This window comes from Orussus abietinus, unplaced genomic scaffold, assembly GCF_000612105.2.
Source record: "Orussus abietinus isolate OABI.00-Male unplaced genomic scaffold, Oabi_2.0 scaffold1, whole genome shotgun sequence".
NCBI lineage: Eukaryota > Metazoa > Arthropoda > Insecta > Hymenoptera > Orussidae > Orussus > Orussus abietinus.
In genome coordinates this window covers 452,337-474,219 of record NW_019396017.1, presented here as the reverse complement: position 1 = coordinate 474,219, position 21,883 = coordinate 452,337, and the positions used below count along the sequence as shown (strand labels likewise).

Here is a 21,883-nt window from a genome sequence, read left to right as displayed (position 1 = left end):
GCGGGGTTAACGTAGCAGAAAAAGGGTGGAGGGTCGGTAAACGCTCCGAGCCTGTCCAATCGGGCTTTCGTCCCATCAGGAACTAAAAAAGAAGAACAGGACGAGATGCGCGACGCATAATTTCCTAGGCTGCAAGAAATTCGATGAAATCGAAGCCAACGCTGCGATCCATTGCTGCCGATTGAAACGTATTTCCGCGTCAGGATCTGGTACTTCGAGGATAGGAGAGAAAAAAAAAGAGACGAAAAAAGATGGGCCGCCCTACACCAGATAGGATAAACGCAAACTGCATTCTTGAAGAGGATGGACGGTTCCTTTGGGTAGAAGCTGCAGATTCGACACGAGTTCTCCCGAAAATGAGAGCGCAAGGTTCGATGCGCTCACGTACGTTGTCGAGGAGAGACGGAAGATAAATGTAGAGGCGAAGGAAAATAAGAGGAAAGGACAAATGTAGAGGCGAATCAGGGGTAATGCGGCGAGAAAAGAGATCGGTGACCCTTCCAGTTCGACCAATTGGGTTTTCGCCTCGTCGAAGAGCATGAAAAGTTACGAGGAGCGAGCAAAGAGGTGTACTCTCCTCGAGCTCGAGCTGGATTTTGCGACGAGGGTGGAGAAGGGACGAAGAGACGTCGTGCCGAGAGAGGAGGGGCATAAATAAAATATGCACAGCGATTAGAGTTTCCAAAGGTTTAGAGTGGGTTTTCGCCTCTCGGGAACCAATTTTCAAACGGGGGAAAGAGAAGTGAGAGCCAAGGATGGAGGCAGCTCTCGAGTTTAAGGTAGATGATCGAGGAAGTGGGCGGCCATGATCGATCAAACGGTACCATGGACGCGTAAACGCATCGCGTGCGTAAGGAAGGGATTACAAAACACGAACATCACCTGGAAGAGGAACTAGGAGAGCAGAGTCGGTACCATTAGATGGTAATAACCAACGTTTAGCGCTAATACCGGGAATTCTGAGAATATAAAAGTCCGGATGCAGCAGAGGTGCATCACAGCCTGACGCGTCAAAGGTGAACGCACGGGTAACTGGCTGATATCGAGCAATCGATAATGCGCCTCGGAGCGATAATCCGATTGGCTGGTCTTTAAATGGTCCAGAGCTCAGCTTTTTACTCTCGACTCATGAGCCGATTCCTGATAAACGTCCATTCCGCGCACCCGCGTCTGCATGCAATTATCCTCATCTCCTTCATCTTGCCAATTTTGTCGCAATTTCTAGCTATTCTTATCAATTCATAAATTGGATCGGACCTGCGAGAGAAAGCGAAGGATGAAGGCAATGACGTCCATCATCGAAACTGGTCGCTGGATCGATCGGATAAGAACCGAACTTATCGAGCTCCGAATCAGCTGATCAGCTGATCGGCGTCGCTCGTGTCAGGAGAAACTTTGGAGGCCCTCGGTAAATGGGCGCCGGTTTTGGCATTTCGGTGGGGTTTTAGCTCGTAACGACTGGAAGAAGCCAGTCGGCACTGGCGCCGTGCCAGTGTTCCGGTGATTTATGCATGCTTCCTTCTCTCCGGCAGGACGAAACAACGTCGAATTTCGAGTTCCCCGACGAGGACGACCTCGACGTGTCGGGGATGCGTCGGAGTCGGAAAAATGTAGACGAGCTGGCGAGATCAAGAGTTGGATAAAATTTAGGTACGATCAGATCGACGATCGATCTCGGGTGTACCGATGATCGTGCGTCCTCGAAGAGCCGATCATTGAATCCTGGCCATCCTGGACATCCGGGCCTTGATCAAACATCGCATCCTGGAACGTAATCGGATTCCGACACCTGCATTTGCCAGGCGTTCTTCGAAAACCAACAGCAATTGGTTCGGCGCGATAGGATGATCGATTACCACACTCGGCTCGTGGTCGCAGCGTCCAGGAGAGACGATCAATCTCGCTCGGTAATCGAATTGGCGGATCCGCGGATCGGCGATCAAATGCAACGCCTGGTAGCTCTCGCGTCCAGAACCGATTAGAGAAACGTTATAACGACCGGCTTACGACCCCGAAGAAGCCCAACAAAGCGGTCCCGGCGATCCATCGTATACCCTGGACAAACCGGATTAACGTGGACGCGGAGCGACCGCAACGTGCCTCGTCTTACGACTCCGCACTTCGAGACTGCAAACTCGGTACCAAGGAGCGCTCGCTGGGGAACTGCCCGACGATTTCACCGGTAATACTCTCGCGACCTTGGCCTCCAGTCTAGGCAAGAATGATTTGACCTGCAAATGTCGCCAACGCGAAGAACATCGCGTGAACCGAACCGTTTCCTTTCCCATTCCTGGTGGGTCCTTGTAAACGACAAATTGCAGATCCCGGAACGTCTTCATGGTCAGACAGGCTCTTTAAAAAGTGACAACTAAACTAGAATGACCTAGACTCAAAAGAACCGGCACTTCTGCACCTTTGTCTGGATATATGGACAAGTTCTCCACCTCCGTTTCTGCGTTAAGAAATGAACGACGCTGAATTTTAGTCAAATTTCGGCTGATAGAGCCGACTAGTGAAAGAGATTCAAGATTCTTCGGGGTCGTCTTCATGGTGAGACCTATCCATTACAAGATTCTACCTAACATCATCAAAGGACCTAAGGCTGTTAAATCGGCATTTCTGCACCTTTCGCTGGATATATGGACAAGTTCTCCATCTCTGTTTCTGCATTAAGAAATGAACGACTCTGAATTTCAGTAAAATTTCGGCCGATAGGGCCGACTAGTAAAAGAGATTCACGATTCTTCGGCATCATCTTCGTGGTGAGACCTATCCATTACAAGATTCTACCTAACATCAAAGGACCTAAGGCCCTCAAATCGGCATTTCTGCACCTTTCTCTGGATATATGGACAAGTTCTCCACCTCCGTTTCTGCATTAAGAAATGAACGACGCTGAATTTCAGTCAAATTTCGGCTGATGGGGCCGATTAGTGAAAGAGATTCACGATCCTGCGAGATCGTCTTCATGGTGAGACCTATCCATTACAAGATTCTACCTAACCTCAAAGGATCTAAGGTCCTCGAATCGGCTCTCCTGCTTTCCTAGGACCAACGGATCGTTTTCCAGCGGCATTCCCCGTAAAGAAATCACCGATAACCGAATCGACCCCGCGTCCCAGCATCTCTCTCCCAGTTCCCTCGAAATTCCTCCCGGCGCGACCTTTCCGAGTTCGCGAGAGACCCTTAACCCCCTCGGGGTTAACTCTCCTCGTCCTCTGGTCGATTCTCGGAGCTAACCGCGTTCAGGCTCGGCCTCGTGCCTCCGCGGAAGGCGTCCGGCGTCGGCGCGTCCTCGTGTCGCGGAACGTCATCCCGAGAGGGACGCGAACGCGCGACGTCGGCGTCGCGACGATCTCCAGGCGAGGACTGAGGCGCAGCGGACGGAGCCACCCCGTCACGACGCTCGGGGGCCGATGTACACGCCAGGGTTAGTACGTACGCGGTGCGAGCGCGAAGTCCCCCCCCACCTGGTCCGCCACCCTGCGCGGCGCTGTTGCATCGATCAGTTGCGCACCACCCCCAACCCCCAACCCCCACCCACCCCCCAACCCCCGAAACACTCGACCCCGCCGCGCCACCTAATTCCGCCGTTGGTTCCCCCTCGCCCCCCGCGGCCTGCGTGCTTCGACTCCCTCTTCTTCTTCCTCGACTTCCTCTTCCTCGCGAGGGTTCACGGGGGTGGAAGGGAGGGTGTGACCGGGCGCAGCGACCTTGCCCGGTGGACCCGGAGATTTCAAGGCCGCCATGGGTGGCAGCAGACGGCTCGTTCGGTTCGACAGGGAGAGTTCCCGGGGGAGGAGGGGTCCTCGAAGGGGTTCAAGGTCGGGACGAGTGCGAGACCCTGGACCAGGAGGCTGGGCTAGATGTTGCAAAGAGAAAAGAGCCGAATGAACCGACGCGAGCATTACTTATTAACATAGTGGGGGTGAAGAAGTACTCTGCAGGGTTGGTGGTATCGGGGGAGGGGGGCGTACGGTCGCTGAGCAAGGATCGAAAGGGAGTACTTCGATGCCTGGGAACATGAGTATCGGCTCTAGTCAGAAGGTCGAGTCGAAGGGGAAACGAAAGGGTTGGACTGGGTGGAGTTTCAAAAAGCGAGACCGTTGGGGGTGGGCGGCAGGGGGATTTCGAAAGTTGGGGCAGTGCCCGGTTCACCACTGTTGGGGAGGGGGGTCCTCGGATATCCGAATTCATGGCCGCGGGGCTCGTTCCTCAAAGTTCCAGTTTAATTCCACGTGTCCTCGATCGCCAGAGGTCCTCATCTCCTGGACGAGAGATGAGCCGGAGGTGGACAAAGTTCCCTAACCGGGGTGGATCCCCGAGGGACGTCAGGAAGGAAATATTCCCCGTTAGCCGGGGTCGTTCCTTCCGCCCCGAGGACTCGTCTCGTTACTTTCCCTCCTCATCCCCCGAGAGATCCGCCGTCCTAAATGAAGATATCCTGCTCCGAGATCGATATTCCTTCCAGTCAAGGGGTTCAAGGATGGCCAGAACTCGAGCATGGTTGCGATCGGCGACACCAACGACTAGATCCTCGCAAGAGACGCGCTCAAAAGGACCCCCTCTCTCTGGCATCAACAGAGTGGCGTCTTTTCCGCTGTTTGTGCTCCAGATACATTCATTTCGCGGGATCTCGACAAAGTTATAGTTCCGAAGCGCCGTACCTCGGGGTGAACGCCGAGATGACGTTTGCCCAGGAACTCTGCTGCTCGAGCGGGATCATTAAATCCCCGGATCGCCCGAGCGATATCCCCCTACCCCCCTACGGGGAAAATAAAGGAATGACTAATTGTCTTCATCGGTAGTTGTGGAAAAGTTAGGGGGAAAAAAAGAAGAAGAAGAAGTTTGACCCAGAAACTCCGGGGGCGAGCAATTAAGAAACCGTTCGATGCACCGCGTGGCCTTTTTATCTGGAGCACGATTTTGAACACTACTACTACGAGACACGGATGATTTTTATTTTTCTCGGTAGTTATAATTAATATTAAATAAAAAAAAGAAGAAGAAGAAACATCGAGGCGCGACAGTTGAAACGGGTCGACCTGATTTATCGCGGGGTTGCATCGGAGACGCGAGATCGGTGCATCTGCCCTGCGCTTTGATTATGGCCCAAGTATTCTGGGAGGCGGCCGAGCGCGCCTTGGACGATGGCCAGAATAATATTTCGCCGATGGAGAGATCTCTTTTTTTATTCCCGCAGGGGATGACGGAGATCCGCCAGCCAGCCGTGGGACTCGAATTGAAATCGCCTCAACGTGCTTACGGACTCGGCCGTAGGAAGCACCCCCGCACAATGCCGGGGAAATGCACCGAGTTGCAGCCACGCGCTTAGTCGAGGGGGGACCTCCGGGAGATATATCGGCCCCTCTGTCGCAAGCTCCACGTAACCGCGGCGGCACCCGATAAAACCTCCCCATGGACGATCGGAAATCGGGAAAGTCAAATCCGACTCTCCTGGACTCCTTATCCATCTGCAAGGCTGAAATCCACCGAGTTGCGTCCGCGCGCTTATTCGAAGGATGCACCACTGGGCGATATATCGGCCACTCCGTCGCAAGCTCCAAGTAATCGCGGAGACACCTGACAAAGCTTTCGCAACGGCGGAGTTACCTTCCACATCGACCGATCGAAAATCGCAAAAAATCGAACTGCTCCCCTGGACACCTTATCCGGCTGCAAAGCCGAGCTGCATTCACGCGCTCATTCGTGGAATGCATTCCTGGAAGATATATCGGTGTCTCTGTCGCAAGCTCCCAGTAATCGTAGCGATACCTGATAATGGTCCCACACGGTCCGATAGAAAATCGCAAAAAATCGAACTGCTCTCCTGGGCACCTTATCCGGCTGCAAAGCCGTGCTGCATCCACGCACCCATTCGAGGGATGCACCTCTGAAGATATATCGATCCCTCTGTCGCAAGCTCAGGTAATCGCGGCGATACCTGATAAAGCTCCCGCATGGCCCGATCAGAAATCACCCCTGTCCTCCCTCTAAGACTCCTTATCCGACAGGAGAATCCAGCCAACCACCGCTGGGCGACTCTAATCCTCCAGGAATTCCCATTTTCGGTGAAATCCCGGGGAGGGGGGAGGGGTGGCTCCATCCCCACTGGGGTTAAAAATCGCGAGGGCGTGAAAAAAATCCCGAGAAATCGGGAGAAAGTGAATATCCCGCGAGTTCCTCTTCGGTCCTCGAAAGTGGCCGACAAGGCGCGACTAATCGCAGCGTCCTCCATGAGCAAGGTGCATACGCGGTGCAACGCTAATAATCGCTCGTTATCACGGACTTAATGAAACTTTCACGCGCGTTGAAGAATCCGGCGAGTGGTAGGTAAGTTTTAATTGCGAGAAAAAATTGGGTTAACCGTAAGTAGGGTGAACGCGACATTTAATCCCTGCGGCTTTGAGTCCCCGCGAAAAACGAGAAAGGGGAACAGAGACCTCCCGTTGGCGAGGGGAGAGGAGTAGTCCAATTTTTTGTTCCTGCACCTTCAAGGTAATTCCGGGTGATCCGCGTTGAGACGACTCATCGAGCCTCGCCTTGGTCGGCAGTCCCTGAGGAGGAAATCCGAAAAGCTCCCCGAGGAGGCGATGAAAGACCGCGGAGGCGCTCCTCTCGCAGTTTCGCAAGTTTAATGAAATTCCCCTTACTCGGGCCAACTATATTAATCCCGCCTCGTTACCAGACCGATCCTCGATCCCGAAGACCGATTTATGTCGAGAAGGGGCCGAGAAATCTCGTCCCACCATCCCGATGAAGATAACCTGCGACGTCGGGGCTTTAACTTCGTCGGCGCATTATGTCCGAGGGGACATACCCTGAAGAGCGCGTCATAAGAGTTATCGGCGAAAGCTTCGCTAAATCCTGGACGTTAATGAGTGCAGCGCGTCGAGGGTACCTTAAAAGCTTTACCAAACTAAGGAGGAGTTTTTCGCGAACCTCTGGACGCTCCAGGATGGAACGCCGACCCGGCACTTCCGGTCTGCGCCTTAATGGGTACCGACTGAAAAATCTTCGCCCGAAGGAGGAAAGTAGAGTAAGGTCCCCCTACCTTCCCCCCCGATCTCGTACCGTCGGTCAAATTGTACCACTACGACATTTAAGAACATACCCTAAAAAATGGCCATATAACTGTCCCCATAACTATGAAAGTGGTCTAAGTCATATATTTTTTGTTTCGAAATTACATTGAATTAATTTCGTTTGAAATAATGTGGCGTGAAATAACTGATAAACTCATTTTTTTTTTTTCAATTTTGATTTAGACCACTTTCATAATTATGGGCACAACTAAAAAATTATGAACGTAAGCTTGCAACATTTGTTTACACCTAACTATTTGGTGGCAGCACCGGTGAATACTAAAGTCAGAGGCATATTATGTTAGTTTGCTAACGCGTTATTAATTTTGCCGCATCGTTTCTAACCGATTAAACCATGTGGGGTACGTTAAAGAATTGTCACTAATAATTGTTAAAAAGTTAATTTAGTTTTCATGCACATACGTGCATTACCCTTTTGCATAACCCTAAATGGACATTTTAATAATTATAAAACTGAAAACAACTCCCGGTTGGCAATATTGTCTCACCACATAATCGGGTAATTCGTCCCGGTACAATTATCCCAACTGTGTTTATTAAGTCAAAACTTTGGTTATCTAAATAGTCACCCTTCGATAAACGTGATTCTGTTTAGAAATGGCATCAAAAAGAATGATGGAACATGATTATCCTAAGACATGAGAAAAGCCATTAAATTGTAAAAAGTGGTTTCTTGAAAAATGCGCTAATGTAAAATCTACTGAATTCTACATATTCGTTATTTGTAGTAAAATATGATTTATGTAATCAATTTTGCTTTCCGAATTTTACTTATATGGTCAGTGTTTTGCTTTGAATCCATTTCTCGTATGTGGTACAAATTATCCGACTTTCATTATAACAGAAGAGGAAGATTTACCCACCTGGTGGAACGATTTACCAGATGAGCTGTCATATCGTTGTAAGAAAAATTTTTTTCGAATGTCTACCGTGTTAAATAGTATTCATGTACTTACGTGTGTGTACATTGCATGCAGAATTTCACAGGTAAATAAAATGTGAATTCGTTTACTAAGACATCCTGCGAAAAACATTTCTATTGGCATTTTTGTAAGCCCGGTACAATTTACCCAACTTTACCCTACCTTTCAGCCGATCGTAAGAAGTGAAATTACTCAATTACGTAAAGGAGCTTGCAACGATTTAAAAAAAGAAAGTAAAATTACTCGGGTCCCCTTAAGCGTCATCGAGACGACGAGTCGAGTCGGAAGCGATTCGCCACGAAGACATTGACGAAGAGGGACGACGAAAGCGAGCGTCAAGTGCAGTTTGCGACGATAACGGGTTGTGGTCGAGCTCCCTGGAAAGGAAGAATCGTTTCTTACGTGGACGAGGATGAACTACCTTTTTTACCCTTTTCCTGTCGGGAACCAGATCGACGCATCCCCACCCGAGGGAGACGCCCTTCGGGGTCTGACAGGACGGAGCCGAGAATAAGAGCGCGGCGCGTCCGCAGACGGGGAGGATGCGGAGTGCGGAGAAAGATTAATGAAAGCTCGGCCTTCCGGGGGACGGCGGATGCTATGGGAAATTATTTGTCGCAAATTCCCTGAAGATCCTGGCCGACATCGTCGGGATACCTGTCGAGCGGACACTTGGTGCAAACCTAATATCCGCGGAAACGCCGCGTATTACCCGGCGAATGGATGCATCCGTCAAGAGGTTCGCGCACTTGGCACGGATGCACCATCTCGGTGCAGCCTCGCTCGCTGCACCAGTGACGGCGATGGCACAGCGTGGCGATTCTTCCGAACAAAAACGCAAACCCCCCAACTGGCTCCCCCTCGAGTTTCACCGAGAATTTCGCAAACTTTCCGTCCCGATTTCCCGCAATTCGGCCTCAAAGACGGAACACCAAAATTAGAGAAAATGCGCGCCACTTCGCCCCTTTGACTTCTTTCAATTATTATTCCTCGCGCCCCGGAGCCATTAGTTGAGGGTTAATAACGTAACAGATGGACAAAGCAAATACCGCATATTATCCGCGAATGGGTGCATTCGTCAAGAGGTTTGCGCACTTGGCACGGATGCACCTGATCGGCGCCCTGCTGCACCCGAGATGGAGACGAAGAAGCATGATCGGCCGTATCTCGAGTTTTGCACCCTTTCCGCCCCGATTTCCCGGATCCGGCCTCGAAGACGGAATACCAGAATTAGAGAAAATGCGCGCCACTTCGCCGCTTTGACCTCTTTCAATTATAATTCCCCCTGCCCGGGGGCCTTTATTTCCGCGCCGAAAGGCGGAGGACGGAAAAAGCAAACGCCGCGGAATGAATCCCGGATTAACCGGGTCGCCTGATCCGAATCAAAGTGGATTAAGTCGGGACGGTAAAATACGCACCCTGGGCCAGGAATTCCGGAATTCACAGTCGACGTAACGTTGCGTCGGCCCACTTTATTAAACCGAGTATCCGGCCGGATGCAACGGATACAACCAAGCCTTATGCACCGCGGAAAGAAACGAAAAGGGGGAGCGGGCAGGAATTTATTCCGCCCGGAACCGCGTAATCCGGAACGATCGCACAATCTTGATCCCTTTGATCCGTTTATGCCGTTAATTTCGATGGTAGCGGATTAGAGACCTCGAATAACTACCTTGGTAGCCGGTCATCGACAATGGAGGGATTAGACGAATGTGGCCTCGCGAGTGTACTTTCCATACATGAATAAATATCGACCGGAGCACTCTTGATCCTCCGGTTACCTTTCTACCTCCCTTGCATTTTTCCACGATATTAATGGAAGAGAAAACGTGTAAAAAATGTGAAAATGGAAAACGAGCCGCACTTCTCTCACTGCGAGAGGGATTTTCGTTCCCACGAGTCTCGAATGCGTTGTGGGGATCGATCGATCGGGCGCAATCTTGGAGTCGTCAAATCGCGATTGGATTCGCGTGATATCACTTCGAGGCCGCGTGAGAAACGATCGACGAGCCGATAATGCCCGTCGAGGGAAAAGACACGACGCGACGTAAGTCGTACACAAGTCCAGGAGCACAGGAGTGCACCGAGGAACTGCATCCCTCAGAAATGCACTTCTGTTGGTTCCTCCCTCCTCTTCCTGGTAATTCCTTTCCCACGTGCACCTTGCATAGCGGATTAATTAATCTCGATCGGATCGAAATCGTAACTCGACGAGTCGCATTTCCTCTTCCATATTTTTTCCTCCTCCCTTTCGCGCGATTCCACGAGAGTTAAACTCCTCTAGAGTATTTCTTAACTCTCGTAATTTTCAGGAGAGACAAGCGACGCCATTTACAAGGACATGGTCGCGGCTTAAGGAGACTGCCACCCTTTTTGCTCGTTACCTCTTAATTGGGGTTTCTTTAGATCGAGTCGAGACCCCCGTGAGGTACACTGAAGAAAAAAATTCATTGAACCAATATCTTTCTTTGAACGGTACCAAAGAAATACTTTGTAAATTCCAGGAAATAATTATTTTACTGAAATCAATTGTCATAATTCCGAGGAAACGTTGCATTAAATTTATTCCAGTTGATTTGGATCAAATCATTATTCTTCGAATTAACGAAATATCTCTTTGGTAGTATTCAAAGAAATATCCCCTCAGTCAAATGAAATTGTTTTTCTCTGTGTCGATCTCGCCCAGGGATCAATTCCCCGCGAAAAGAAATTATTCCGAAAATCGGGAAAAAATTATGTAATTCTAGGGAATTTTCGCCACCTCTTGAGATGACATCGATTTCGCGACCGCTCCAGGCTATTGCCTAGGAGCCGTAACAAGAAAAAGAGGGCGAGAAACCCTGGCAAAGTTTAATTGGCTCTCGGCTAGGAATATACGCCAATACGTGCAATTACCTCCGTAGTTCCCCCTGTACCAAAAGGGCGGAACGCTGCTAAATATCGACCCCCGGCCGGGATGGAAGGCTTCCTTCAATTATCCGCCATTACGCATCCGTGCACCACACATAATGCTCCTCTCCCAGAAAGGAATCGAGCTCCGCCCAAGAGGTTAGTTTCGCGCACACGACCATTCTACGCAATGATTTAATTACAATAATAAATCGGGGATAGAAAACTGCCCACGTCCGGCAGGACGATGCGATAGTACGCTGACTTTTTGGGAAACCCTGGCTCCTCCTGGAGGAGTGCCAGGACCCTCTCCCAGGGGAGATCGCAGCCTCCCCTCCCCTGTTTACCCGGGTCGTGATTTGTGAAACTCGAAGATACTTTTTCGCCATCCCTGAATTATTCCCAATTCAAATGATACGAGGGAGTCTGGGTACCTTATCATGCCGCGAAGTAAGATTCACCAGTTGGTTTTTCCTGCAAAAGTACCCCTCTCCGCCCTTTGGACCAATCGTTGGGTACTCACCTGAAACAGAAATAAGAAAGTTCGATAAAAATCGTGGAAATTAAAGGAGATATTATACGGGGGTCAATTCGAATCAGAAGTGGGAAAATTCGGGGGGACGTAAACGACCCCTCTCCTCGATCGCCGCAGACGCCGTGAAGTGATCGTAATTGTTAATTTCGAGGTAAATCAATCCATGGCCAATTACGGGGGGGGGGCTTAGTTCGAGATTCGCAGGGCGCCAATTTCGTGTTGTAGGACCGATTTTCCAAGTATCCCGTGATTGGACCTGGCGACAGGGGTGCAAGGACTCCCTCTTGCATCTGTTTCTGGTCGTTAACCGTCGAGTGGACCGACAAACAGCGACTGTTAATTTCCTCTTTTCCAATGCGAATTACCGTGTCCCCCGAGGCGTCGTTAAATTTCCAGACGCAAGGAAACGGGCGGATATTAAAAAGTAAAGAAAAATAATGCTAATGCGACCGGTCGAATAATCTGTCAACTCGAATTACATGAATTTAAAGACATTGGTAACTGGTACTTGTGCTGGAGTATCAATTCTTACGGGGGAAAAAAAAGGACATATCTTTATACATTCTGCAAAGCGAGTCAAGTCAATGGCAAATTGGCGAGTAACAAGAAATAACGATTTTTCGAGAAAATTAAAGTTAGTTATTATCAGGGTACGGATTAGGTAACCCGGTCTACCTCTCGCTATAACTCTCGTACCGATAACTGGAGTTTCGACAAAGATTACTCGGGTTAACTGGAATACATAACTCGAGTTTATCGCCTTGGTAAATTTGACTCTCCTGGAAAATAGGCGCCGGAGCTGCAGGAAAGAACTTTTAATATGAGAGCATTTCTATATATTTTTTTTAATTTTCCATGACTTTTCACGGCAGGTACGAAATGGATTAAGTGCTACGAGAATGGAGATCGCAAATGGATCAGCATTTCGGGGGAATTGGTTTTTCTGGATTTTCGGAAAGTCGGGAAAGGGGTCCGACACCGAGCCGAGCATTTGCACGGTTATCCGCAGGGGAACGTTCGTTTAACGATATCGATCCCCGTTACCGGCGTGCCATTGGCACGTACGTAATCCATTCCACAAGTAGAATAGCGCCGCGTACAATTCTACCACCAGACGAGCCGACACAATCGTCAGTGGGTACTCTATAGACTCGCGATAGCACGATAGGTGTCGAGCGGGAACTTGCTGCAATTGTCGGGTTCCTGGTTTAAGCCGCGTGCAACCCTTTCTACCAGCTGCAACAGTCAACCCCTTGCCACCCTTCCCCTAACGAACCACGATCGCGAAACTTTCGCCCTCACCCACTCCACCTACTCCACCCACTTTTAAACTCCCGTCTCCTGACACCATCTCAAGCTCCGAGACATCTGTATATTTAAATTCCCCTTTAAATTATCAATTTTAAGGAATTAAAGATGGAAAAATCTACACTCGAACAGCATCTATGGAGAGGACAGAGAAAAGTTGCCAGATATCCACCTAAATCGTACCCCGTGTATATCTTTACCGATATTTAATATTACCGAGACCTAAGACCAGATGTTAACCCAAGTGTTAACACATTCGCGACCGGCAAATTTTATCCGTTTCAAATACTGAGTACCGGCGAAAATAATGAAATTCTGAAACTGGTTGCCGCAAACTTGTATCGTGTATCGTTATGGACGTAATGTGCGTCAGTGGCAATCAGGAATAGAATTTAAAATGACGTGAATTCACGTCAGCGGCAATCAGGAATAAAATTTAAAATGACGTGAATTCACGTCAGCGGCAATCAGGAATAGAATTTAAAATGACGTGAATTCACGTCAGCGGTCGCGAATGTGTTAATAACTAAGGAATACGCAGGGTATGATCTACTGTCATATGTCATAAATGTTAAATAACAGAAAAAATATATCCGGGTCGACCTCGAGGGCAAGAGTTGGATTGAAATTGACTCTTGAGTAAAATTTTAAAAAATATGAGAGAACTCCGAGTCTACCTTCTCGAAAATGGACCTTCCTCAAGGAGCGAGTCCTGGCCGCGAGTCCTCTTACGGGGAGGTCGTGGGGCCCGAGGTTCTCCCTGGACAGCGAGCTGACCAGAATGCCCCTCAGAGTGGCGAGGGTGCTGCTGGGGATGACGCGGTCCATCTCGTCGGACGTGCCCATGACTCCGCGAGGACTCCGCGTGTCAGGAACGAGCGTCGCGACGCGCACGCCGCGCGACGCCGCGCGCCATCCGTCGGTTCAGGACCTTCTGGACCTTCTATTCCGAGTCAAAGATCCCCCTGACCATGTCTCTACATCCGGCGACGACGCGATCTCAATTTCCGGGACCTTCCCTCTGACCGTCAACCTATTTTCAATTTTATTTCAATTTTACTTCGTTTTATCTCATATTTCCTCATTCTGAATAAATTTCTAAACGCACGTGGGTGACCAGACATGACCCCAAATTTTTCTTTAAAGTGACGTGAAAAGCGTCGAGAAACTCAACCTCCGTAAAAAAGAATCATCTAACCGATGTTCCTTCGCAAATAATCCGTCAACGTAATCTCAACTCCAATCTGGGATAAACAACCATTTCTTTTTTCAAATGCAATTTCACGAGTGCCCGGATGTTCCTTAGAGCCTCCGCATTCATGCGGCGAAGTTTCGACGGATTCGGTGAGAAGTATTATACATAATTTGAGTTATCGTATGCCACTTTAACGGCATAAGTCCGTGGGTTATCTCGAAGGTAATCGAATTTCATTCTTTTTCGAGAATGCCGATACGGTCGACATCGTTGAAGTCCTTTCTCGCGTTTCTTGAAGGGGGTTCGAGGGGGGTCGCCGACCGAGGGCAAAACGCGGGGGTCACGGTGGCGTGCGTCACGCCACGTCGCCCGAGAAATCGAATCTAGGTTAAACTTGGTAATCGGCCGTCGTGTCGGGGGTCGAACGCGTCGTTAAAAGGGACGAAAGCGGATTACCGAGCGAGAGGAAGACGCGACAGATGCAAAGAACGACCTCGTCCTCGTCGCCCTTAAATATGGCTAAGCGCGTTACTATAAATCATAATATTTGGTAATCGGCGCAGTTAAGTTGATTGCTTCTATAGGATGCCTCCACCCGTGCCGATTTCTAATCCGTGCATTTAATTTGATTACCGTCCACGCGTCGATTAACCCTTTGTAACCCAATTTCTTTTTTCAACCAAAGAAACAACCGATATAAAACAAAATTTACAGATATAAACCTTCCAATATTAACTATTCATATATGATTACTCAATAATTTTAAAAACCCAAATGTTAACAACAGCGCGTAAATATGTCTTCGTTAAAAGGGAATGTCACGGTAATGCCAACATGCCCTCAAAGTCACGTGGCATTGCAGAGGATAAAGTCTGCAGATCGATTTTCCGAAATTAATCTCAACGATTTATTTACATATGCGCGGCCACCTTGACGCGGGCTTCCGCCGACGAAATGGTTTCCGTTGCCAAACGCGTCGAACCTCCGGCAATGATGTTTCCTTCGGATTTGCAGGAAGTTACCGGAGTAAAAGTTCAGGGAGAAAAAAAAAAATTCCCGAGGGCGAATTCGTCGACATGCCGTGCACGTGGCCGTATGCGAGGAACCGCGGATATATCGGTTATCGAAAACGGCCGCGCGTTGGGATTTACGATCGGTGCGATCGGTCGAAGGGCATTTCGAGAAAAGTCCGCGAGTCCATTTAACGAGGCCCGGTCGGACCTTATGTAGAGAAGGAGCGAAGGAAAGCGGTATCGGCGACCTCCTTCGAGCGATCGCGCTTCTACCATATTTCGACTCTTACGGCGGGGCGATACGAGCTCGCCGTCTTTTAAGGCAAACCCGCAATGCCGATCGACGTGCGTCACCGGCCGCGAATATAAAACCTCCGCGCCGCAAAGCCGCAGATAAGTATCGCCCGGCGACCGCGTCGAGAGACCCTGACGTCCGAGCGGCGACATTTCGAAAAGAGAAATTTCGGATAAAACCGTCCCAAATGGTTATCTGGCAACATGAGTCCATATCGATATCGAAATCGACCTTCGATAAGCCCCTAACCACCCGTTGTGGCATTTCCTACCGAATTACCGCGCCGACACGCAGAAACCGAATTGCCCCCTCGAGGACTCACGCTGGCCCTCGATAGATCGATTCGGCCGAATCGAATTCCTTTCCCGTCGAGTCGGCGCATAATTACCCGACGTCATATTTTCTGACGCTTTCCTTCCCTCCTCCTTAAAACGCAGGAATAGCTCGCTCCGAAATATCCCCCCGTACTTATGAATGGTCTACGTCAAAACTCAAAATAAAAAGAAAAAAGACGGATTTATCGAATATTTTGCATCGTACTTCAATCGCAACAATCTAAAATTATTTTTTTTCCGAAAAGAAAAAAAAAAAGAAGAAAATTATTTAGACGTCTTTCATGATTATAGACACACACAGACGCGGGAATCCTTCAAAGAAGTCTCAAAAATCCAACTGATAATCCATTCAGAGATCGCGGGTCGCCGAATGTGAACGCGTAATTCTGTTATCGATCGTATCATTTTGCCCCCTCCCCCTATATCACTCAATCGCACCAGTCACTATCTCTACCTTCGAGTAATCAACGCACTCTTGATTTTCCCGAACTCCTCGATTAAGAGGACTTCTTTTCTTTTTTGTTCTAATTTTCACTTCACGTCACCGCGCGATGCACTTGTCGGATGCACTTGGCAACTTCACGGCCACCTCGCGATGAGGCGAATTGCACCCACTTCGCGGATTGAACGAATGACTCCGGTCACTTCGGGCACTTCGCGGATTCGAGACGAAGTACGCCCGTGGACACGGTAAGTGCGACAGCTGGGAGGTGCACGGTATGTACGCACGGTATGCACCTTGTGTGCAGTGCGCTTGGTACGCACTCAGACACGCGACCGCCTCGGACTGGCTCGTCGGGAGTGACGGCGAGTCGCGAGAGGCTACCGACGTGCTTCGCACTCCCCATTCCGGCGATTCTGCAAGAAGTGGGGATTTGGAAGCACCTCCGTCTCGCCTTGCACTTCCAGCGTCTGTTACGTACGAGCCGACGTCAGGCTGGATACTTTCCACCGGCGCGCCGCTGGAAAGACCGGCCGAAAGTAAAACCTCGGGTGCATCGTGAGGATGGCCTGCCTCCTCAATTCCTTTCGTCCCTCCCTCCACCCCCTTATCGGAGTTCATAAAAATCCGACTTAAAGAAAGAATAGTGAAAAAACTTTGATCTTAAAAGATCACGGATTTTAAAAAGTTTTATTAATCGAATAAACGTCCAATTTAATGGGTTAGGTTAAGTGAACGCTACTCTAAAAAAATATCATAATTTAGGTCGAGTCTAGTACGTGCGACAATTCCTATTCTGTGTTTATCTAGTATCTCGGGTGCATCGCGAGGATATCCTGCCTCCTCGACTCCTCTCGTCCTTCCCTCCACCACCTTATCAGGGTTGATAAAAATCCGACTTAAAGAAAGAATAGTGAAAAAACATTAATCTTAAAAGATCACGGATTTTAAAAATAGTCTTATTAATCGAATAAACGCCTAATTTAATGGGTTGGGTTAAGTGAACGCTACTCTAAAAAAATATCATAATTTAGGTCGAGTCTAGTACGTGCGACAATTCCTATTCTGTGTTTATCTAATATCTCTCGAGAGCATCGCTAGGATGCCCTGCCTCCTTAATTCCTTTCGTCCCTCCCTCCACCCCCTTATCAGGATTGATAAAAATCCAACTTAAAGAAAGAATAGTGAAAAAACGTTGATCTTAAAAGATGACGGGTTTTAAATATGGTCTTATTAATCGAATAAATGCCTAATTTAATGGGTTAGGTTAAGTGAACGCTACTCTAAAAAAATATCATAATTTAGGTCGAGTCTAAAACAAACGAGCCACGATCTGACAATTCCCATTTTGTGTACATCAAGTAACCGCTTCTTCCATTTAAACGACGGAATGGTTAAGGTAGATCTCGTAACATGTCTACCGTTTGCTTGGAAATGATATTTCCTGACGTTTTTGACAAGAACGGTTGAAATCGTGATTTGTTTAAAAAAAATAAAAATTCGTAGAGCCAGACCATCAATTTTGTTCAAATGATTTAAATCGAGTGAACTTATCGTCGGTGTTTCTCCTCGCTTATAGAAATTTGTCGAAACGGGATTTTCCGATAGAAATAATCGGTCGTGCCGAGCGGTGCAGTTTGCACCGAGTCCGGGTGTTTAATGCACCTCGACCTAATCCTATCAGCAGCCGGCACGCAGGTCCCTTCCTCCTTGGATTATGCTAACGAGAACTTCATCGCATGCGGAGCAAACTTCGGTGCTCCTCTCCCTTCGAGCTCGGCCAAGATCGATCGCTATGCGGAGACGCGAGCTGGGGCCTGCACCTGTTCCGAAGGGACAAAGCCTCCGCTGCACTTCAGCACGCAACGCGGATGCAGCGATAACTGCATGGATAGCTCGACTCGACTATGCGCGTTATACGGCGCGTCATAACCCGCGTTATATACGGCGAACCTCGGACAGGGTATGCAGTAAATAAAGACGGGCCATGTTAATCAAGAAGGGCGTTTACACCTACGAAAAAACTCGAGGAATTACGTCCCCTTAAATCGCGCCCCTCGGAGGCGTCGTAAACGCAATTAATGCGCGTGGGGATGAACGATTGCCCGTAAATTACGCCCCGATAAGTAACGCTCTCCTTAAACAACAACTCAGCAGGGGTGAAGGGAATTTCTTGACGTTACTTCTAGACGAAAGTTTAACCTCCTTCTAATAAAAAGGAGAGAGACAAAAAATGAATAGACATTCAAAACTATTCTTGCCGAGTGTCGTGTCGACTCTATGCCGCGCTATTCTTTATCGAGCTGTGAGTAATCGAACTTGAAGTGGTACCGCATCGCGAGTAGTAATCCTTGTTCGCAGATTCTCGGTGTCACGTCGGCGGCACGCATGAATAATTAACACGTGAGTCAGCTGTTCGAACGCCAGCGGGAATAATTGTCGGGAAGCTGTCGTGCATTAAAATTCCAATGTGAGAATAATCGTTGATCGGGTATTTACGGGGAAATATCATTTATATCGATCACCCAGCCGCGCGCTTTTGGGCGCCGGCGCCGTATGCACTCTGCGATGCATCGGCTGCAGCGAGGTAGAATAGTATGAGGAAAGGACGACTTTCGCGCCATTCGGATCCGAACCCGGACAACAGCTTGTCGATAGCGTGTCCAATTGCGTAAGGTTTTCGTTTATGTAGGTTGACATCATTTCCTGGCTCACGACGCGTCTTTTAGCGTTTCGCTCGATGCACGCGCACTTGTGCTCGTCCCTTACGACTGGACGGCCTTGCAGCGACGCGAGAGGAGCCGACCAAACCGGAAATGTATTTAATAACGCATTTGAACGAAAATGCGAAATCCCTCGAGTTTCCTGTTCGGCTTTTTCTAATTGAAATAATTATTTCTACCGCGTGGAGAAATGCATCCAGATTCGAATTCAAATTCATGACGCTTGAAACAGGGCGAAGAGCCCACCAAACCGGAAGTGCATCTAATAACGCGTTTGAACGAAAATGTGAAATCCCTCAGAGTTTTCTGTTCGGCATTTTCTATTTGAAATAATTATTTCTACCGCGTGGAGAAGTGCATCCAGGATGGATTGCAAGTCCTCGACCCTTGGAGCGACACAAAATGCTCACCAAACTGGAAGTGCATCCAATAATGCGCTCAAACGGAAACGCGAGATCCCTCGAATTTTCTGTCCGGCCTTTTCGATTCGAAATAACAATTTCCACCGGCAGGAAAAATGCACCCAGGATCGAGTGCAAGCAGGCGGAAAAGTCTTGACTTTTCGTCGGGGGGCAAAAGGACGCCGACGGTAAGAGAAGTGCTCGACTCCGCTGGCGGAGTTTGCGGAATCTATCGGTTCCGGCGAGGCCTTTGTGGCCGCCATTACGAAGTTCCCCGCGGAAAACTTCGAGGGACGGTGAATCTTAAAGCTCGCGTATTCGGATCGGCGCCATGTGCCGAGTTTCTTTCCCGGCCGCGCGAACCAGAAATCGCGGCGCGATCGGCCGTAGCCGATAAATTATAGCCATTAGCGGAAAGAAAGAGGAGAACTTCGGGTTCTTGGGCTCTCCATTCGCTGGAAAACGGCGGCGAGGTTCAACCAAACTCCACCAGTCGAGCCAGAAATCACGTCGCCACCCATCGACGCAAGATGCGGCCCAAAAACGCCCTCCAATAAAATTCAAGGAAAATAATAAAGCAACCAAAGGATCCCAATTATGTCCCTCGACATTAGTATTCCCCATAATTCAGCATAATTCACCATAATCCAACATTTTCCATCCTCCCGCGCCGTAGAACGTCGAAGTCACGACCCCATAGAATGCGGCAGTGCGGTGCATATATTTGTAAGCGGAACAAGCTGCAGGCATGGCGTGCACTTTCTCGGGTGCAGCATAGAATCGCGTTACCTCCCGTGGAAAAAAATATCATACATCCCCGGTATAAAGAGAAAAAAAAGAAAAAGAACCGGCATATGTAATTAATATATGCACGTTAAGGAATTTCGCAACGGAACGACCGACCCGTGGAGAGTCGGACGAAAATCGTTTGTAGCTTCTGTGAAAGCCCGACATGACAGAGACACACAAACGTGATCGAAAGTGTCGGCGACGCGATTGGCGAATTCGCCGCGCCTTTGAAGTGATTGCGGTGTCGCGTGTTAGAAAGTCGTGCGTTTCCTCGTTGCCGATTTGTCGTTGACATTCCAATCGCACGATCGGACAACACCTGACTCGAGGAGCAGCGGCACAGGACGTTTCCCCGTAGGGTTTTATTCCCCACAGCTCTACGTTGGCAAATCTGTGTCATGTGACTTTTTTAACAGGTATTTCGTCCCGCCAGTGCGACAACGGATCTACGACTGCATAAACTGGGGCGCGTTCTCACGGGGCATCCGTGCAGTCGCTCGATACCCCGGCCCGAAGGATTCCGGAGGCCGTTCGATGATGTCGTTATCATTCGCGGTTGCAATTGTCCGCCAACCAACGAGCCCAGGAGGTGGAAGTAACGCGATAGAGGCCCTCGAAACCAGTGAAGCGGGTCGGATGCGATTAATTAATCGATATCAGACTTCAAAGCGAGTTTCGCCGACGCAGTCAAGTGTCGAAAACGCGGTTCCCCCGAGGCCGCGGGTCAAAAAACGTATCTCTCTCTCTTCCGAAATCGTTCCGTCGACCGAATGGAATGCCAATAACGAAATGAAACTATTAAAAATGTATGTACAAAGTAGGAATTGAGGAAACTCTCTATGCTGTCCCCGAAATGCGGAATTCCTCGTGCACGGTGCAATAGTAGTATTGCGGTGTCGCATCATTACCGCGGAATTATGGAATAGGGGGAGGCCCGCATGAGGGCAGCCCGTGCAGCGGAGCTCTCCGCGGCGACCCTCCTCGCTGCACGCGAGCCGCGCGACTGACCAGCCCCGGCCAATGGGGGCGCGCCACGTGACCGCCGCAGCGGACCAATCAGGTGCGTCGCCGCGTGGCGCTCGATGAACCCGGCCGCGACGGGCGCAGTCGGTGGCCAGCGTTGCAGCGGGCGCGGCCGGCTTCGCGCGCTGCACGCGAAGGCACAGGTGAGAGAGCCTTTACGTAACCCGGCTAGCACGGTCGCTCGCCGGCATTCCTTCGGCGCCATTATCTTGTCCTCGCCTACGAAGCCTGGGCGCCGTTACTCTCCTCGGCACTTCTTGCCCATTATCCGCGATTTCCCGGCCGCCTAAGGTATAGCGAACAAAAGTCCCGGCGCCTCCTCCTTGGCGCCGGCCGCTTGGCAATGCATGCCGAGTCGCCATCTGGGAATTAAAAGTAACCTTCCTATTTAGAAAATCCGGGTATTCCGGCACCTAGCGATAACCTGTAAGACTCGGGCTCGGTAAGATCAGAGATTTAAGATTTATTCGAATGCTCGGGTATGGGATATTTCTCTTCCACGTGGACAAGAAAGGTACAATTAATCCGTATCGATGATAAGGTAACAGGAAAATATTGTCCAGGTGACCAATGTATGCGGTTGCGATGTTTCGGGCACTGGCATGAAATGAAAGGGAAAGTAAATATTGGAGACGAAATTGTAGAAAAATCCGGCGTATAGGAGATCGGGTTTATCCTCGGTTTCTCACGACTATAGTTTGACAATGGCGCCGACACGGGAGCGGAGTTAAGGAGAGCGACGTGTCTTCGAGCGGCCGCAAGGCCGTCCAGAAATCGCGCGGGAGCGCACTCGCCGCGATATGTGGGACACACACGAGGACACGTGTACCTCGCATACCGATGAACATCGAGAAACGTCACCGCTCGCGACTCTCGTTACACTGTCCGCGTAATTTCGACGAGCCG

General features: G+C 49.4%; 1 protein-coding gene across 10 annotated transcripts in view; it reads right to left on the bottom strand.

The window, feature by feature from the left end:
• LOC105697986 (MAP7 domain-containing protein 1) overlaps positions 1 to 21,883 on the bottom strand; it is a 157,114-nt gene that overhangs the window by 47,823 nt on the left and 87,408 nt on the right. For 3 of the 10 annotated variants that reach the window (XM_012421768.2, XM_012421770.2, XM_012421773.2), the window contains exons 1-2: positions 16,054 to 16,722; positions 13,439 to 13,794 (exon numbers count right to left, since the gene is read on the bottom strand). The exons of the other annotated variants lie outside the window; for them this stretch is intronic. In XM_012421768.2, coding sequence (XP_012277191.1) covers positions 13,439 to 13,607 — 169 coding nt within the window. In that variant the 5' untranslated portion in view covers positions 13,608 to 13,794; positions 16,054 to 16,722. Of the gene's footprint in view, positions 1 to 13,438; positions 13,795 to 16,053; positions 16,723 to 21,883 lie in introns of those variants that run through there. 10 annotated transcript variants of the gene reach the window in all.